A 14796-nucleotide genomic window follows, 5' to 3' on the forward strand; every position below is an offset into this window, starting at 1 on the left:
TGATAGTCTCTTCTCGGAGCTCTCTGTGAACGCAGGGCAGCAGCTCTCTGGCCTAATTCAGCCACCATAATTTCCCACGTAGTACATGAAAGCCTGCTGTGTGGCAGGCTCTCTGAAGCCCCAGAGAGGAGAGGTCTAGGACTTCACTGCCCACAGCTGGATTAAGCCCTGGAGTGGCCCCAGATAGGGAAACTATGGTGCTGCCCTCTCTTGTGTACAAGTCCAAAGAAAATAATCCTGGAATGCAAAACCAGGGCAGTAAAGCCCACCCGAGTGCTGCACTTTCCCCCATCGTGGTGCTTTTCTTTACAGTGTCAGATGGCAGCTTCCTGGCAAGGCAGGGCCTGTGCTGTGCTGAGTGCCCGCGGAAGGTGACCTCCCAGCTCACAGTTCTCATCTGACTGTGGCAGTTCCTCGCCATCTCCTGCCACCTCCGTCCTGACCTTTTCCTTGCTGGAACCAGCCATTTGTTTCCAAGGGCCCTAGCTCCTTTCAGCTGGTAGCAGGATTTATGAGAAAGGACATCGGGTGTGCTTGTGTCTGGGCCTCCGTTTCCCTCCTGTCTGCTTCTCACCATCTCGCTGTTCAGGTGTTCTGCTCCCATTTTATCATGGGTGGCTGTTACTTTGGGGGTCTTTTCTGACACCCTGAACTCCCTTCCTAACTCCCAGCTAGGGCCCTCCGGCTCCTACACTCGCACTGTGTGCAGAGATCACGACACGGCCGCTTGGGTACCTCATGATCAGTTACAGTCGGTCCTGCCAGCGGCGAGGACCCCAGGGCGGTGGCACCCGGCAGCAGCAAGTGCACCTAGCACCTGATGTTTTGACTTTTAAATATCACTGTCCACGAAAAAGAGCAGAGGCCCTTGGAGAAATGGCCCATTCAGAACAGGGCACGGGAAGTGCAGGACAAGCCTGGGACCTCCTGAGAGCAGAGCCTTTCATTCACTGCCCTTTCTTCAGTGTCTGGTCCGTGCCTCTCACTTAGATGAGATGTGATGGCCAATTGGCTTAAATTGTGTAGCACTAAATCCACCTGTCACCTGGGATGCAGTGACACAGCCCACACTTCACAGGACTGTTTGGAAATAAGAGCTGGGGATAACACGGTGTGCCCAGAAGGAAGAGGGCGGTGCCCGTGAGCCTCCTCCCCTCGTGGTTCGGTCTGGGAGGCCCCGTCTCGCTCTGGGCTGGTAGGTTCTCTCTGAGGCTTTTAGCTGCATCGCCAGGACTCGGCACTGTCCCTCCCTCCTGCTGTGCTTTCTCCGCACAGATCTTCGGGCCTGTGATGCAGATCCTGAAGTTCAAGACCATTGAGGAGGTCGTCGGGAGAGCCAACAATACCAAGTACGGGCTGGCCGCAGCTGTCTTCACAAAGGACCTGGACAAGGCCAACTATCTGTCCCAAGCACTCCAGGCCGGCACCGTGTGGTAAGAGGAGCAGCACCCTAGCACCCCTGCCAACCCAGGGAAGACTACCCAAAGCCAGCATCTTCTGGACCCTCAGAATGAGGGTGCTGGGCTCAGTTTCTCCATAGCCAGCAAGTAGCCTGAGATTTCCAGCCCCCTCCTCCCTGCAGCTCTTCTGGGCACACAGGGGGATGACTGAGCCCCTCTCCTAGATGGGCTAAGGACCAGAGACAGTGCCGAGGCCACTGACCATTGCAATACTGATCTGAAAAGCTTAGTACCTACTTCACACACACTAGGATGGTTTTAATTTAAAAAACAGAAAAGTTGGTGAGGAAGTAGAAAAATCGGTATTCTCATATACAGCCGGTGGGAATGGGAAATCTCTTGTGGAAAACAGTCTGAAAGTTCCTCTGAAATTCGGCATACAGTCACTGTGTGACGCGCCAGGCCCACTGTTAGGTGCGTGCCCGAGACAAGCAAAACACGTTCACACAAAAGCTTGCACGCAGATGGGCACAGAAGCATGTTTCATTAACAGTGGAAACATTCACGGATGAACGGCTAAACAGAAGGTGCTCTTCGACTGAGGGGAGGAAGGTGGAAGACTTGGTGCCCGTCCATGATGGGATGTGATTGAGGTGTAACAAGGAGTGAAATCCACCGAGACCCCTGCCGAAGCATGCATGTGAAAAGATGATGCTCAGCCATAGAAGCCAGACACACCAGAGAGACACAAGCTGGCTGACCCTGTTTACGGAACACCCAGAATAGGCAAATCCATGAGGACAGAAGCCAGACGAGCGGTGGCAGGGGCTGGAGGAAGGAGATGGGGAGAGACGTTATGGGGCACAGGGCTTCTCTGTGGGCTAACGGGAATGTTGTGGAATTAAGACATTAGTGATGGTTGCACAGCTTTGTGAATGTGCTATAAAGCCCTGAGTTGTATACTTTAAAAAGATAAATTTTAAATTCAGTTAACGTTGAATACTTTTTAGGGGCTGGGGATTTAGCTCAGTGGCATAAGCACCTGCGTGGCAAGTGTGAGGTCATGAGTTCAATCCATGGTACCAAAAAAAAAAAAAAATTGAATACTTTTTTAATGTTGTAAAAAAAAAAACCTCATCACCTAGTTAGTTCAGATCAGGTGTCATAAGGTGCACTGTTACTGATATTCCCCTGTGACCACTTCGTAAAGGGCAGAGATGGCTTTAGGTTTGTCTCATGTGGCTTGCTGTGGTCTCCTTCCCAGCTGAGTGTCACACTGACTGGTCCCTTACATTTTTTTCCAGTAGAGAGCCATGTAAGGGGCCCGAGAGGCAGAATGCATATCTCCTAGAGCAATCTTGACATTCTTACTTCAATTATAGGGTCAACTGCTATGATGTGTTTGGGGCCCAGTCCCCCTTTGGCGGTTATAAGATGTCTGGGAGTGGCCGGGAGCTGGGCGAGTATGGCCTGCAGGCGTACACCGAAGTGAAGACCGTGAGTACTGGGCCCTGGGGGACTGTGTGGCTCCTGAGCTGCGGTTACTCCTGGCTTCTTGTCTGTACGTGCATTTGTGTGTATGTGGTTAGCCACACTGGGGATTGAAACTAGGGCTTTCCCAGTGAGCTAGACCCCCAGATGGGGTCTCACTAAATTGGCCAGGTGGGGCTCAAACTTTCAGTGCTCCTGCCTCAGCTTCTGAGAGTGCTGGGATTAATCCACAGAAGCCACACAAGAGGTGAGGGCCCAATAGCTGGGGTTCTGATGCCCCTCAGGCCTATACAGTCTTGTGCTGGGCTTTATTATATGCCAAGGCATGGACAGCCTCTTAGAGCTGAAGCAAAGATCCCTTCAGCTACAAGTGAGCAGACACAGCAAGAAAGAGCTTCCAGTAAGGACCGGGGAGCAGGCATTAGATGTCAAGGGCCAGACTGTATCCATGGACAATGTGATTTTGCATTTTCACTGACAGAAATATAGTCAGAGAAACTGAGAAACATAAAGAGGGAATTATGCTATGGATACTTATGACAGCAGTATCCTACCCTAAGAGGAAAAAACAGATGTGACCCAAATGCCCAATAATCCATGAGTTACTGCAATCATGGAATACTGTACTAGGTAACCTTAAAGTGTCTGTGCAGAACATGAGATAGGAAAAATGCTCATCTTTTAAAGTAAAAAAGCAGGACACAAAGTGACAAAATAGCCAATATAAGCCTTACAGCAATATGAGTGCATAGATACATTTATTTATAGAAGCAGAAACCAGGAAGGAAATACACTAAAGTAAACATTGTCTTCTCTCTACTGTGAAACTAGTTATAGTTTAACCAGAAAACTATACACAGTTTGGTACTTAAAAAAAAGACATGGAACTGGGTTTGGTGGCCCAGGTTTGTAATCCCAGCACTTGGGAGACTGAGGCAGAAAGATTACCGAGAGTTCAAGGCCAGCCTGGGCTCCATAGGGAGCTCAAGGTCAGGCTGGACTTCATAGTAAGAGCTTGTTGCAAATAAGAGAGAGAAGCGACCTGGGCCAAGTTGGATCTCCCAGAATTGGGAAGGACAGGAGTTAGGGCGGCCAGCTGGGGGGCCGGGAAGTAAGGGGGCAAATGGGGACTTTGTTCTGTATGATTACAGCCTGAGACAGACTAAAAAGACAACCTGTATTCACCAGAATAAAATAAACGTGCTTGGGACCCACTGAGAGATTTTCCAGTATGCACAGGAATAATAATAATAGTGTCGTAATAAGTCCATGTCTCCGCCATACTGGGTGACAAAGATCGGCTTATAGCCCGTCTTGTTTCTTGCATGCCCTGCACAGCTTTTTTTTCCCTCTCAGTATCAGGGATCAAACTCACAACCTTGCACTTGCCAGGAAGGCGCTTGTGCCACTGAGCTACACCCCCTGCCTACCCTCCACAGTTCTTAGCACATCTTCATACAAGATGCACAGGTGCAGCAGGGTAGCCTTATGGGTAGGAGGAAGGTGGGCTTCTCCTACCCACCTTCCTGGTAAGAAGATCCAGCTTCCGCTGGTGGCGAGTCATCAGGCTTGGCCTGTGATTGGTGCCAAGGAGATGTACAAAATGCCTATGAGACAAGTTAGTATGGCGGACTGAGCAGGGCTTGATTAGGTGCAGGGAGGAAGGGACGAGTATTTTAGATGAACAGCTTGGCTTATGGGGAGCTCTGGCAGCAAGAAACTGATTCAGCTTTTCTAGGAACGGCCAGGAAGTTGCTGGGAGTAGAAGACGGTGCTTCTTCTGGAGTGAGAGGGTCCAGACCATGTAGGGCTCTGCTGCTGTGATTCATTAGAACCACAGGAAGCTGTGGAAGCATTTGAAGCAGGAGAGTGGGGTTTCACAGTCTGCATTTGTAAAAGATGGCTCTGCATAATCAGAGACTGGATTAGTGGTGGCCAAGACCAGGAGGGGAGGGGACAGGGACAGGACTGAGGAGTGACTGTTAGTGGGTGGAAGGTGTTTTCTGGAGATGATAGAAACGTTCTAAGGTTAGAGTGTTGTCATGTGTGCCTAACTCTAAATACAGTACGCTGAAAGCCAGGCACACGTCTGTAGTGTATTCAACTATCTCTTCCTAAAGCTGTTTATAGATTGAAGAAAGCTCACCCTGCCTACTCTGGAGAGAATGGACCATCCAGGCAAGAGGGGAGATGAATCAGGGGAAGAGATGACAGGGGTTGCACCAGAATAGGACAGTGGAAGCTGGGCGTGGTGGCGCACACCTGTAATCCCAGCACTTGGCAGCTGAGGCAGGAGGATTGCCATGAGTTCCTGGCCAGCCTGGTTCAAGGTCAGGCTGAACTTCATAGTGAAACTGTCTCAAAAAAAAGGACAGTGGAGGGAGGTAGAGAGATGGGAACGTAGGAGTAGGGAAAGCAAAAAATAGGAATCAGGAGTAATGCCCAAGTTTTGGGCCAAACAACTGGAAGAGTGGATGGTGACAGGGTCTTTGTGGTAGGGGACACTGATGTACACCAATTCTCGTCAGGGCTGGAGTCCTAGGGGAAACATGAAGCTCATGTTTGGAGAGTTGAGTTTGGAGCTGAAAGGACAAGACAGAAATAGAAATTCAGGTGTCACTGCCTGACACTGATTGTGGAAATGACAGTAACAGGTGGCATGAGCTGTGGGCTGAGGGCAGGGTGGGCTGCTGCATCTCAGACGAGCAGGCGGCCGGAAGCTCCTGGAAAGAGACTGGCGGCGGGGTGGCCGAAGGCCTGTGGTGGAGGCGGCAGGGAGAAGGGAGAGAGAAAGCAGAGGGAGGAAGAGCTGGCAGGACGGGTCTGTGGCCTGTGGGGAAGAGGTGGAGCAGGCTCAGTCCCCACTGACCCGGAGCGCCTGTGCCCTGCTAGGAATTGGCACTGCTGGTGATAAAGATGCTTGGAGGGCTTTTGGTTTGATTTTGAGACAGGGGCTCACTGTGTAGCCCAGGGTGACGTCAAACTCCTGGCTTTCCTCTGCCTCAGCCCCCCAAGTGCTGGGATTTCAGGCGTGCACCACCACACCTGGCCCAGAATGCTTGTGTTTTGAGCTTTGGAGACACAAACAATGATACCACAAAGATAGGGGGCAGAGCTGGGATTCAAACCAATGCCATCTGAATCTGGAATCTTCTCACTTAACATACCCAAGACACCTGTGAGCTTAAGCACATTGTTTCCACCTTTGAATTCTCATGGAGGACAATACGCACGTAGATGTGGGTTTCTCTACCTTGGCTTATTATTTGGGGCTGGGGGAGCCTGTTGTAGGGGCTGCCCTGTGCAGTGTGAGAAGTTTAGCAGTATCCCTAACTGTAACCCACCAGTTATGTCACCCCTCCCCATCCCGCCACTGTGAAGTAAAGAAAAAGTGTCCCTAGACATTGCCTCTGTCCCAGTGGGACCTTAGAACCACCGAGTTAAGATACAGGGTGTGATGTCCTGTAGGGAAGCCCTGGCGGTTATCTGATTGGCCAGCTGGCCAGCGAGATGTCAGAAGTAAGGGAAGCGCCCTCTGCTGCTCCCTGGGTAGCCTGGGGAGCCCTGGGCGCACACTGCCCGCCAGCCATCAGGAAAAGGAGCAAGACTTAACAGCTTCTCTGTATCCCTCTTTCAGGTCACAGTCAAAGTTCCTCAGAAGAACTCATAAAGAACCATGCAGGCTTCCTTCCCCGCCCACCACTCTGGAAAGTCCTTGGAGACCAGCAGAAGAGCTGAGAAAAACAACCTTTGCACAGTGAGAGTCTCCCACAAAATCTCACAGTCAAGAAAGTTCACAGCTTGAATTCACATGGGTAGGGAGAAGGCAAAGCAGCAGTACTGCTTGTTTTCGGGGTGATTTCTTTAAAAAAAGGATTCTGATGTCTTACCTTTCAGATACATTTCTGTAACTTGCTATATCGGGGAAGAAAAAGCCACTGTTTACAGTTGTATTAGCATTGCAGCACCTGCTTGGTATTTTGCACTAAATAGAAACATTATTAAAAACAGCTGTTCTCAACCTCTTGTGTAACTCTTCCTCCCCTCACCAGCCCAGGGCAATGCTGCCTGCAAGGAACGCTGTCCCCACGTTCACAGTGTGTCACAGTGTGTATGATTACTGTCATTCCTCTTCCATGGGTAGATGGCTCTGGCTTTGTGCATTTAATCCCACATGTCTCTGGCTTGCATCTCTGGGAAGGCCCTGAGCTAGACATCGGGATAAAACAATGACTTCCGGCCCCTGTGCCGAGGGACAGAAACCAAGAAAGAGATGCTGAATCACACCAGTTGCTTCTTGGTTTTGAAAGTCAAAGCCACAGGTAGACCAAATAAGACAGATTGATGCTGGCCAGTTGCACCGCTGACAATAGGATACCAGAGTCGGGGTCTGTGTCTGCGTCTTCAGGAACCAGACCTGCGAGTCTCCTCCAGGATGCCACCTTCATTTAATTAAGGATCCTGACAAATTAGTAGTTGCTCTACTTGGTGACTGGCAGCCAGAAGAATAGAATCAGAGCAAAAAGAGATGAACTGTAGAAGTTGTGATGATTTTTTTTTTTTTTTTTTTTTTGTAGCAGGGATCGAACTCACAACCGCGTGCTTGCAAAGCAGGTGCTTATGCCATTGAGCTAAATCCCCAGCCCTGCGATGATTTTTTTGGGGGGCGGGTCTTTTTGAGACAGAATCTCTCTATGCAGTTCAGGCTGGCCCTAAGCTCACTTTGTAACCCAGGCTAGTCTTGAACTCCCAGTGATCGGGATTATAGGCGTGAGCCACCATGCCCGGCTTGTGATGATTTTTGAGTTATAGATTCATTTGCAAACTTAATGAAAAGTTTGACCCTCGTATCCAAAATGGATACAGCTGAAATGGAAGCCAGTGTAGTAACGGTGGAGCCAAGAAATAGTTGGGAACTCTGACTGAATCCAGCCACAGGAGAAGGCAGCTACCCAAGACTTGGGGACTAGGGGCCAGTGTCTGGCCTGCCGGCCTGCCTCCTCCCTGCCTTCCCTGCCTGCACCGGGGATTGAGCCCAGGAGCTTTCTACCACTAAGCTACATCCATGGCCCTTTTTGTTTTGAGACAGGGTTGCTCTAAGTTGAACTTGTGACCCTCCTGCCACGGGGTTCCTGGTAGCTGGGTTACATGCCCAATGGCCTTATACCAGTTTGAATTTGGCTTTCTGATACTTGCAACTAAAGTATTCCTCCTTGGATTTATTGCGATAGAGTTGACAAATATTGTATATGCACACGATATGTGACAACATGTGTTATATGTGTACATTACAAAATCTCCGCTAGATGCTAATGTGTCCGCCTCACATATTTGCCCTGTGTGTCTGTGGTGACAACACTTAAGATTGTCCCTCAGTAAACTGATGCAATACAGTATATAGTTAACCAGAGTCACCACGCTATGGAACAGGTCTCCAAGTTGATTCCAGCGGCCCTCAAGTACTCCAGCCACATATCCTGCCAGGCCAAAGTTCACTGGCAAGCCTGGAATAGAGCCTCCTGGTCTAAATGGGCTGAGAATGAGAAAAGGATGGATCGCCCTTAACAAGGAAAATGGGCTACACCAGTGTGGTGGCTCTACCACTCAGGAGGCCGAGGCAGGAGGATGATTGCAAGTTTGATACCAGCCTGAGCTACAAAGTGAGCTAAAGTTCGGCATGAACTGCATAGCAAGCCCCTGTCTCAAAAAGACAAAAACAGGGCTGGGAATTTAGCTCAGCGGCATAAGCGCCTGTCTTGCAAGCAGGCAGTCGTGAGTTCGATCCCTGGTACCGATAAAAAGGAAAAAGACCGGAAAAAAAAAAAAAGACAAAAACAAAACAAAACAACAACAAAAATGAGCTGTTGCATTAAGGGAACATAGAAACTAGAGTCCCCTACTAATTGATAGATGTTGATTGTTGATATTTTTCTATTACTAGGTATTGAACCCAGAGTCTTCACACTGAAATATAGCAGAACTCTCCCCTACCCTTTTTTTGAGTCAGAGTGTGTAGCTCAGGCTACATACTCACTGCCCAGCCCAGGCTGGCCTCAAACTCACAGCAATTCCACTTCAGCCTGGAGTCCTGGGATCACAGGCACGTGCCACCATGCCAGGTATCATCCTCTCTCTCTCTTTTTTGAGACAGGGTCTCACTGTGCAGTTTAGGCTGGTCTTGAACTGGCAACAATCCTGCCTCATTTACTTTTGGTACTGTGAACGATGCTGCAAAGAATCTCCTTGCAGGGGATGAGAAAAAAGAGCTGTAATTCTCGTTCACTAGGCACGTGGCTCAGACTTGCTGGGAGAACTGGCTCTGTACGCCAGTGAATACCAAAGGAGGTTTAGAAGAATTGTCTACTACTTTGATTTTGACATTCTAGGCACTTAATATCCTTGTCCTTTGGGTGCAGGAACTAATTTAGAACCTTAAGTAGCTATCTGAAATAAAAGCAGGGTTCTCAGATTACAGGCTGATCTCTCTGGGTAGCTGGACGTGGGTCGGTCACAGGAGTGTAGAGTGTAAAGCTGCTGTCTGTGGGTTCAGCCTTGTTGGGTCCTCTAAGAAAACCGTCGCTTCTGACTCAGCAAAGAACCCTGGGAGCTCTTCACCCAGTTGGCCGCCCTGCAAGCGAGGCCCTTTCTGTGTGTTGGCGCCACCTTGCGGCCCACAAGAGAACCGCAGCACGATCCTTTCCAGGAGCTGTAGAACTTGAGAGTCAGCCCTCGGTGCCCTTCAGGGTGGTCTTGCTTCTAACGGTGATCTTGCTCTACACCTGACAGACAATGCCAGGAGGGATCAAGGAGCCATAGTCCCAACATGAAATAACTGAAGACAGCGACTCCAGCAAAAACATGTTCATAAATAGAAGCACTATTCACAATGGCCCGAAGCTGGGAACAGCCCCAATGTCTATGCCAGTGTCCATCAGGGGGTGGAAGGGGCAAACCAAAGTGGAATCTCTGCACGGTAGAATATTATTCAGCCATACAAAAGGAGAAACTCACTGACACAGACTTACCACATGATGATCCTTGAAGCATGATGCTAAATGAAGGAAGCAGACACAAAGGCCACATATTTTATGATCTGTTATATGAAAAATGTCCAGGAACAGAAATTTATACTCAGTAGACTGGTGGTTACTGGGGCCCAGGAAACAGGCAAGTGATGCATCCTGTTAGGGGGATGAGAAAGTTTTGGAGCATATATGGTAGGAAAGGTAAGTCCAGAATATTGTAAATGTACTAAATGTCACCAAACTGTTCACTTTAAAATGGTAAATCTGATGTGATGTGCATCTCACCTCAATTTTAAAAATATGGGACTGGTGTGTAGCTTAGTGGTAGATGCAAGAGGCCCTGGGTTCTACCTGTCAGCACACACACGCACACACACACACACGCACACACACACAAAAAAAAAAAAAAAACCCAAAAAGACAAAATTTAAATCCAATATAATCACTAGTGCGCACATGCATTGAAATATCACACTGTACCTCATAAGTGGGTACAGTTATATACTGTTTATATTGTGTTTTATCTCAATATGGGAGGGATCAAATGTCATAAAGCTTTGTTTCCTTTTTACCTGCTTTGAAAGTTTTTCAAACTTCCAGAGAAGTTGTTGGCATAGTAAACCTTCACTCATATCCCCTGTCATCCACTTTTAACATTTTGTCCCCATTTGGTCTGTGACTTCTTGCCCTCTCCTCTTTCCTACATCTACACTGACATAGTACTGGTGGGAGCAGCTGACAACCCTGGGGACCCCGGAGAGGCTGGGTTATCCCAGGGCCAAGCAGTGACATTTCTTGGTCCTACTCTGTCAGTGAGTTTTTGGGGGCTCCAGTTGGCTCGTGGACCCCCGGGGCTGTCTTTCCTCCCAGTCCCACTGCAGGAGGCTGTGCACACAGGGCTCTGCTCCCGGCCATGGCCCAGCAAACTGCACAGGGGTAGGGCGGACACCTGAGCGGGAGGGCTCACAGGACCCCTATGCAGCTGGACGCAGAGCCGAGTGAAGCGGGGACTGCACTCCGGGGCTGGAAAGCCATGCAGGAAATCACAGTCAGGAGCGAGGAAGCAGGTGGGTGAGCGGAGCAGAGGTGAAAGGCTGTGTGTCCTGCCGACAGCTCAGCAGTCTCCACGCGGCTTGTCTGTGTACCCCCTGAACCTGTTCAGATGGCCTCAGTTTTTCCTGGGTGTGGTGCTCTGTATACTTTTATCACCAGTGTGATGCTCGTCTATCACCACAGTCATCAGATTGAACACTGCATGTGTTTTATTATTGCAAAGAGATACAATATAAAATTTTAACTTTGTTGTTGTACTGCAAATTGAACCCAGGGCCTTTGCAGTGAGTTACATCCCCCAGGCCCTCCCCTGATTTTGAATTTGGAGAGGGCACCCTGAGTCACTACATTGCTCAAGCTGGATTTGAATGTGCAGTCCACTTGCCTCAGCCTCCTAGAGAGCTGCTCAGTTTAACATTCTAACTGTGTGGAAGCTGACGGTGCAGTGGCACTAAGGACCTGCATGTCGCCGTGCAGCCACCGCCAGGATGTTTTCACGTCCCACACTGAAACCTGGTCCTCATGAAACACTAACGCTCCACTTCCTCCTCTTCTCGCCCCTCGTGTCAGAGACACTGCAGTGGTGAAAACAGAGTTTACTCAGTGATTCCTGAGAGAGAGGAAACAGCTGACTCCCTTCTGACCTGTGCAGAAGCGATGTGGCATTTTAAAGGAAGAGCGGGGACTCGGTGGCCTCAGCAGGGAACAAGCACAACGGCGGACAGTGTGGGTGAGAGCGGCTAGCGGTGTCCGCCGGCCGGCGGTGGTGGAGTTAGGTTCCATCCAGCCGGCCCCGAGGGGAGGCAGAGGCGGCAGCTTCCTGCTGGTGACATTTCCGGAGCATCGGGTCCCTGAGAGACACTTCCGAGTTAGGAGAGGCACATGCTCACAGTCGGGGGCTATCCCACTCTGTGCCCTAAGACAAGGCGGCCAGGAACCTGCTGTGAGGTGTCAGCAGAACAAGCAGGCCATTTTCTGGGTGCTGCTGGACTTGCTCAGGAAGGCATTTTAACGGGACTGGGGTCATCTAGGGACAGTCCACACTGGTATGAGCCACGACAGAGTCTGGTCACGTCTCAGGGCAGGGCTTTCGATGGTGCTACGTGCGAAGGGTTCTGCCTTTAAGGCTGGCACCCACCATTCTGCTTTCTGTCTCTGAATTTCATTACTTAGGTCTCTCTGATAAGGAGAATCAGTCTTTCTCTGTGTACGTGTGTGTGTGTGTGTGTGTGTGTGTGTGTGTGTGTGTGTGTGATTTTACTTAGTAATATTATTATCCTTGACCTCTTATTTCCAACCTTGACCTCCATCTCCAACTTCAGGGAGCTCTCACTTTCTATTTTATTTTTGTATTATTTGGAGTTTTGAGAAGCCAGGTTGCATTTTTTTTTTTTTTTTTTTTGGTCTTTTTGAGACAGGGTTTTGCTGTGCAGTTCAGGCTGGCCTTGGGCTCACTCTGTAGCCCAGCCTATCCTCAAACTTACAGTGACCCTCCTGCCTCAGTCTCTTGAGTGCTAGTATTATAGGTGTGTGCTGCAAACTGTCACCAGAACTTTGATAACAATATGTGTTAGTTCCCTGTGGTACCTGTGACAGGAGCAGTTATTTTCTTACAGCTCTGGAGGTCCACCTTTGAAGTCAGCATCACTTAGCTGTCCTGAAGGTACCAGTGAGACAGAGCTGCCTCTGGGGGCTGCAGCGAGGCTTTTTATCACCCCTGTACCCCCAGAGCCTAGGACGGGGATATGAGGTGGCCCCTGGTCTTTGGCCGCTTCCGATTCCCGCTGTGTCTCCCACGCCAGGTGTGGGGGTAAGGTCACTTATCCACACTGAAAAGCTGAAGGCTTAATAATCTTCACAGGTGAACTGAAATCTCAGGCCCCTGTACATCCAAGGCAACCTCAGCCTCTCTTCTTGGCTGGAGAGTGAGAAAAGCAGTTATGAAATGAGGCGTTCTGACTCTTTGGGAATCAAGCCTCCTGCCACTTTCTGTTTGGGCTTCACGAGGCCGCCAAGTGGAGCTGCTGTTTAATGGGTGTATGGAAAGGTCTGGATGGACAAGGACGCACAGGCATTTGGCATTACTGACCTCCCACAGTAGGAAACATTTTTAAAAAGGCCACTTCATGAGATATTTGAGAAACTCTCCAGGAGAGGAATGATGTTTACTCTACAAGCTCTCAAAGGAGAGACCAGAGCCTGTCAGCAAACAGCAAGAGAGGCAAGCAGGAGGTCTCCTGCAACAGGTGGAAGAGGCTGTTTGTGGGATGGTTCACGCCAGGCTGAGGGAAGGTTCCAGACTGGACTGCAGAGCCCCCGCAGAGACGCTGTGGGTAGTATTGGCCATAACTGCTAGGCCCTCATCCAACTCCAACCATCTAAAGGATTTGAGCCAAGTCAAGTTTAGCAAATGCTGTAACTTTCCATTCACAGACTCCCAAGCATTACTATAACATAACTGCAGAACAGAAACTTAGGTCAGAAATCAGTGTGGACCTATAATCCCAGCACTCGGGATGCTGAGGCAGGAGGATTGCTGCATGCTTAAGGCCAGCATAGGCTACATGGTGAGTTCAAGCCCAGTCTAAACTATATAGAAAGACCCTGTCTCACAAAATAAGAACAACAACAAAATGAAATCATGATCGTGTTCTCACACTACTAGGATAATTTAACTTGATGCGAACTTTGGTAGGAGTCCATGACTAAGAATTCATCCAAGAAAAAAATGGATGTTGTGATACATGCCTGTAATCCGAGCACTCAGGAGACTGAGGCAGGGGGAACATTACAAGTTTGAGGCCAGCCTGGGCTGCATAGTGAGTTCAAGTCCAGCCTAAACTACATAGCAAGTTGTCTGAGGGAAAAAAAAATTTTTTTTAATTCAAGAAAACAAAAACAACCAGATGAGTGTGGGAAGTGCATTGTACATCAAGAAAGAGCAGTATTTCTAATACCAGATAGTGTTAAACAAACTTAAATGCTCATTGAGAAAACTAGGGAGTGCTTGGTAGCATACAAGATAAGCCATCACTCGACATACCACACAAAAGCAGGACCTTTAGGGATGATGGAATGGAAACTGCGGACAGGAGCAGGGTGACGGATGTCTCTGGGCCAGGACTCCTCCTTCCCGTTCTTCTCCACAGCCTCCCGCCCCACCCCAACAGACTGGCTTGCACCCTTTGCTTGGGACATCATGACCTCTCCCTGTGCTGTCTCATGCTGACCCCAAGTGGCTTAATGTTCCAGTTTCTGTTCATAGGAGCCTCGTGCTGTTGCTTTGATGAGTCCCTCAGGGTTCACGTGTTGGGGACTTAATCCTCAACGTCGTACGTTCATGGTGTCTGGAGGCGGGGCATAAAGTTAGGTGGGGTCATGAGGTTGGGGACTCCTTGATGGCTCTAGTGGCTGTAGAGGAGGACAATGTCGAGCTAGCCATGTGCTCTGTCTCACCATGGATGCCCTCCACATTGGGGTGCAGCGAGAAGGGCCTTCCCTGATGCTGGCATCATGCTTTTGGACTTCCCAGCCTCCAGAACTGTCAGTTAGTAAATAGACTGCTGCTCTTTATTAATTATGCAGTTTCTGATATTTTGTTTTACCAACAGAAAATAGTCTCAGACACCTCTGATAGCCCCAGCTTGAGTCAGATGCCCATTCCTGGGCCAGCTGGCTCAGGTAGGTGACCATGTAATATGTCACTTGTTATGACTCATGTCTAGATGACCCCCTAAAGCCTCATGTGTTCATAGGTGGGGTTTTTCATGGGTGGCTGGATCTAGAGTGTGTGATGCTGGGACTGTATGACACTGGGATCAAGGGTG

At 49.3% G+C, this 14796-nt stretch overlaps 1 protein-coding gene across 2 annotated transcripts in view; it reads left to right on the forward strand.

The window, feature by feature from the left end:
- The window catches only part of Aldh2 (aldehyde dehydrogenase 2 family member), a 30116-nt gene extending 23204 nt beyond the window's left edge, over window positions 1–6912 (forward strand). The window contains exons 11-13 of one of the 2 annotated variants that reach the window (XM_003462942.5): window positions 1276–1433; window positions 2783–2897; window positions 6529–6912. In XM_003462942.5, coding sequence (XP_003462990.1) covers window positions 1276–1433; window positions 2783–2897; window positions 6529–6561 — 306 coding nt within the window. In that variant the 3' untranslated portion in view covers window positions 6562–6912. The other variant, XM_063225649.1, reaches the window with a different exon arrangement.
- The last annotated feature ends 7884 nt before the right edge of the window (window positions 6913–14796 follow it).

This window comes from Cavia porcellus, unplaced genomic scaffold, assembly GCF_034190915.1.
Source record: "Cavia porcellus strain 051 isolate PalLab524CR breed Dunkin Hartley unplaced genomic scaffold, mCavPor4.1 scaffold_16, whole genome shotgun sequence".
Classification (NCBI taxonomy): Eukaryota; Metazoa; Chordata; class Mammalia; order Rodentia; family Caviidae; genus Cavia; species Cavia porcellus.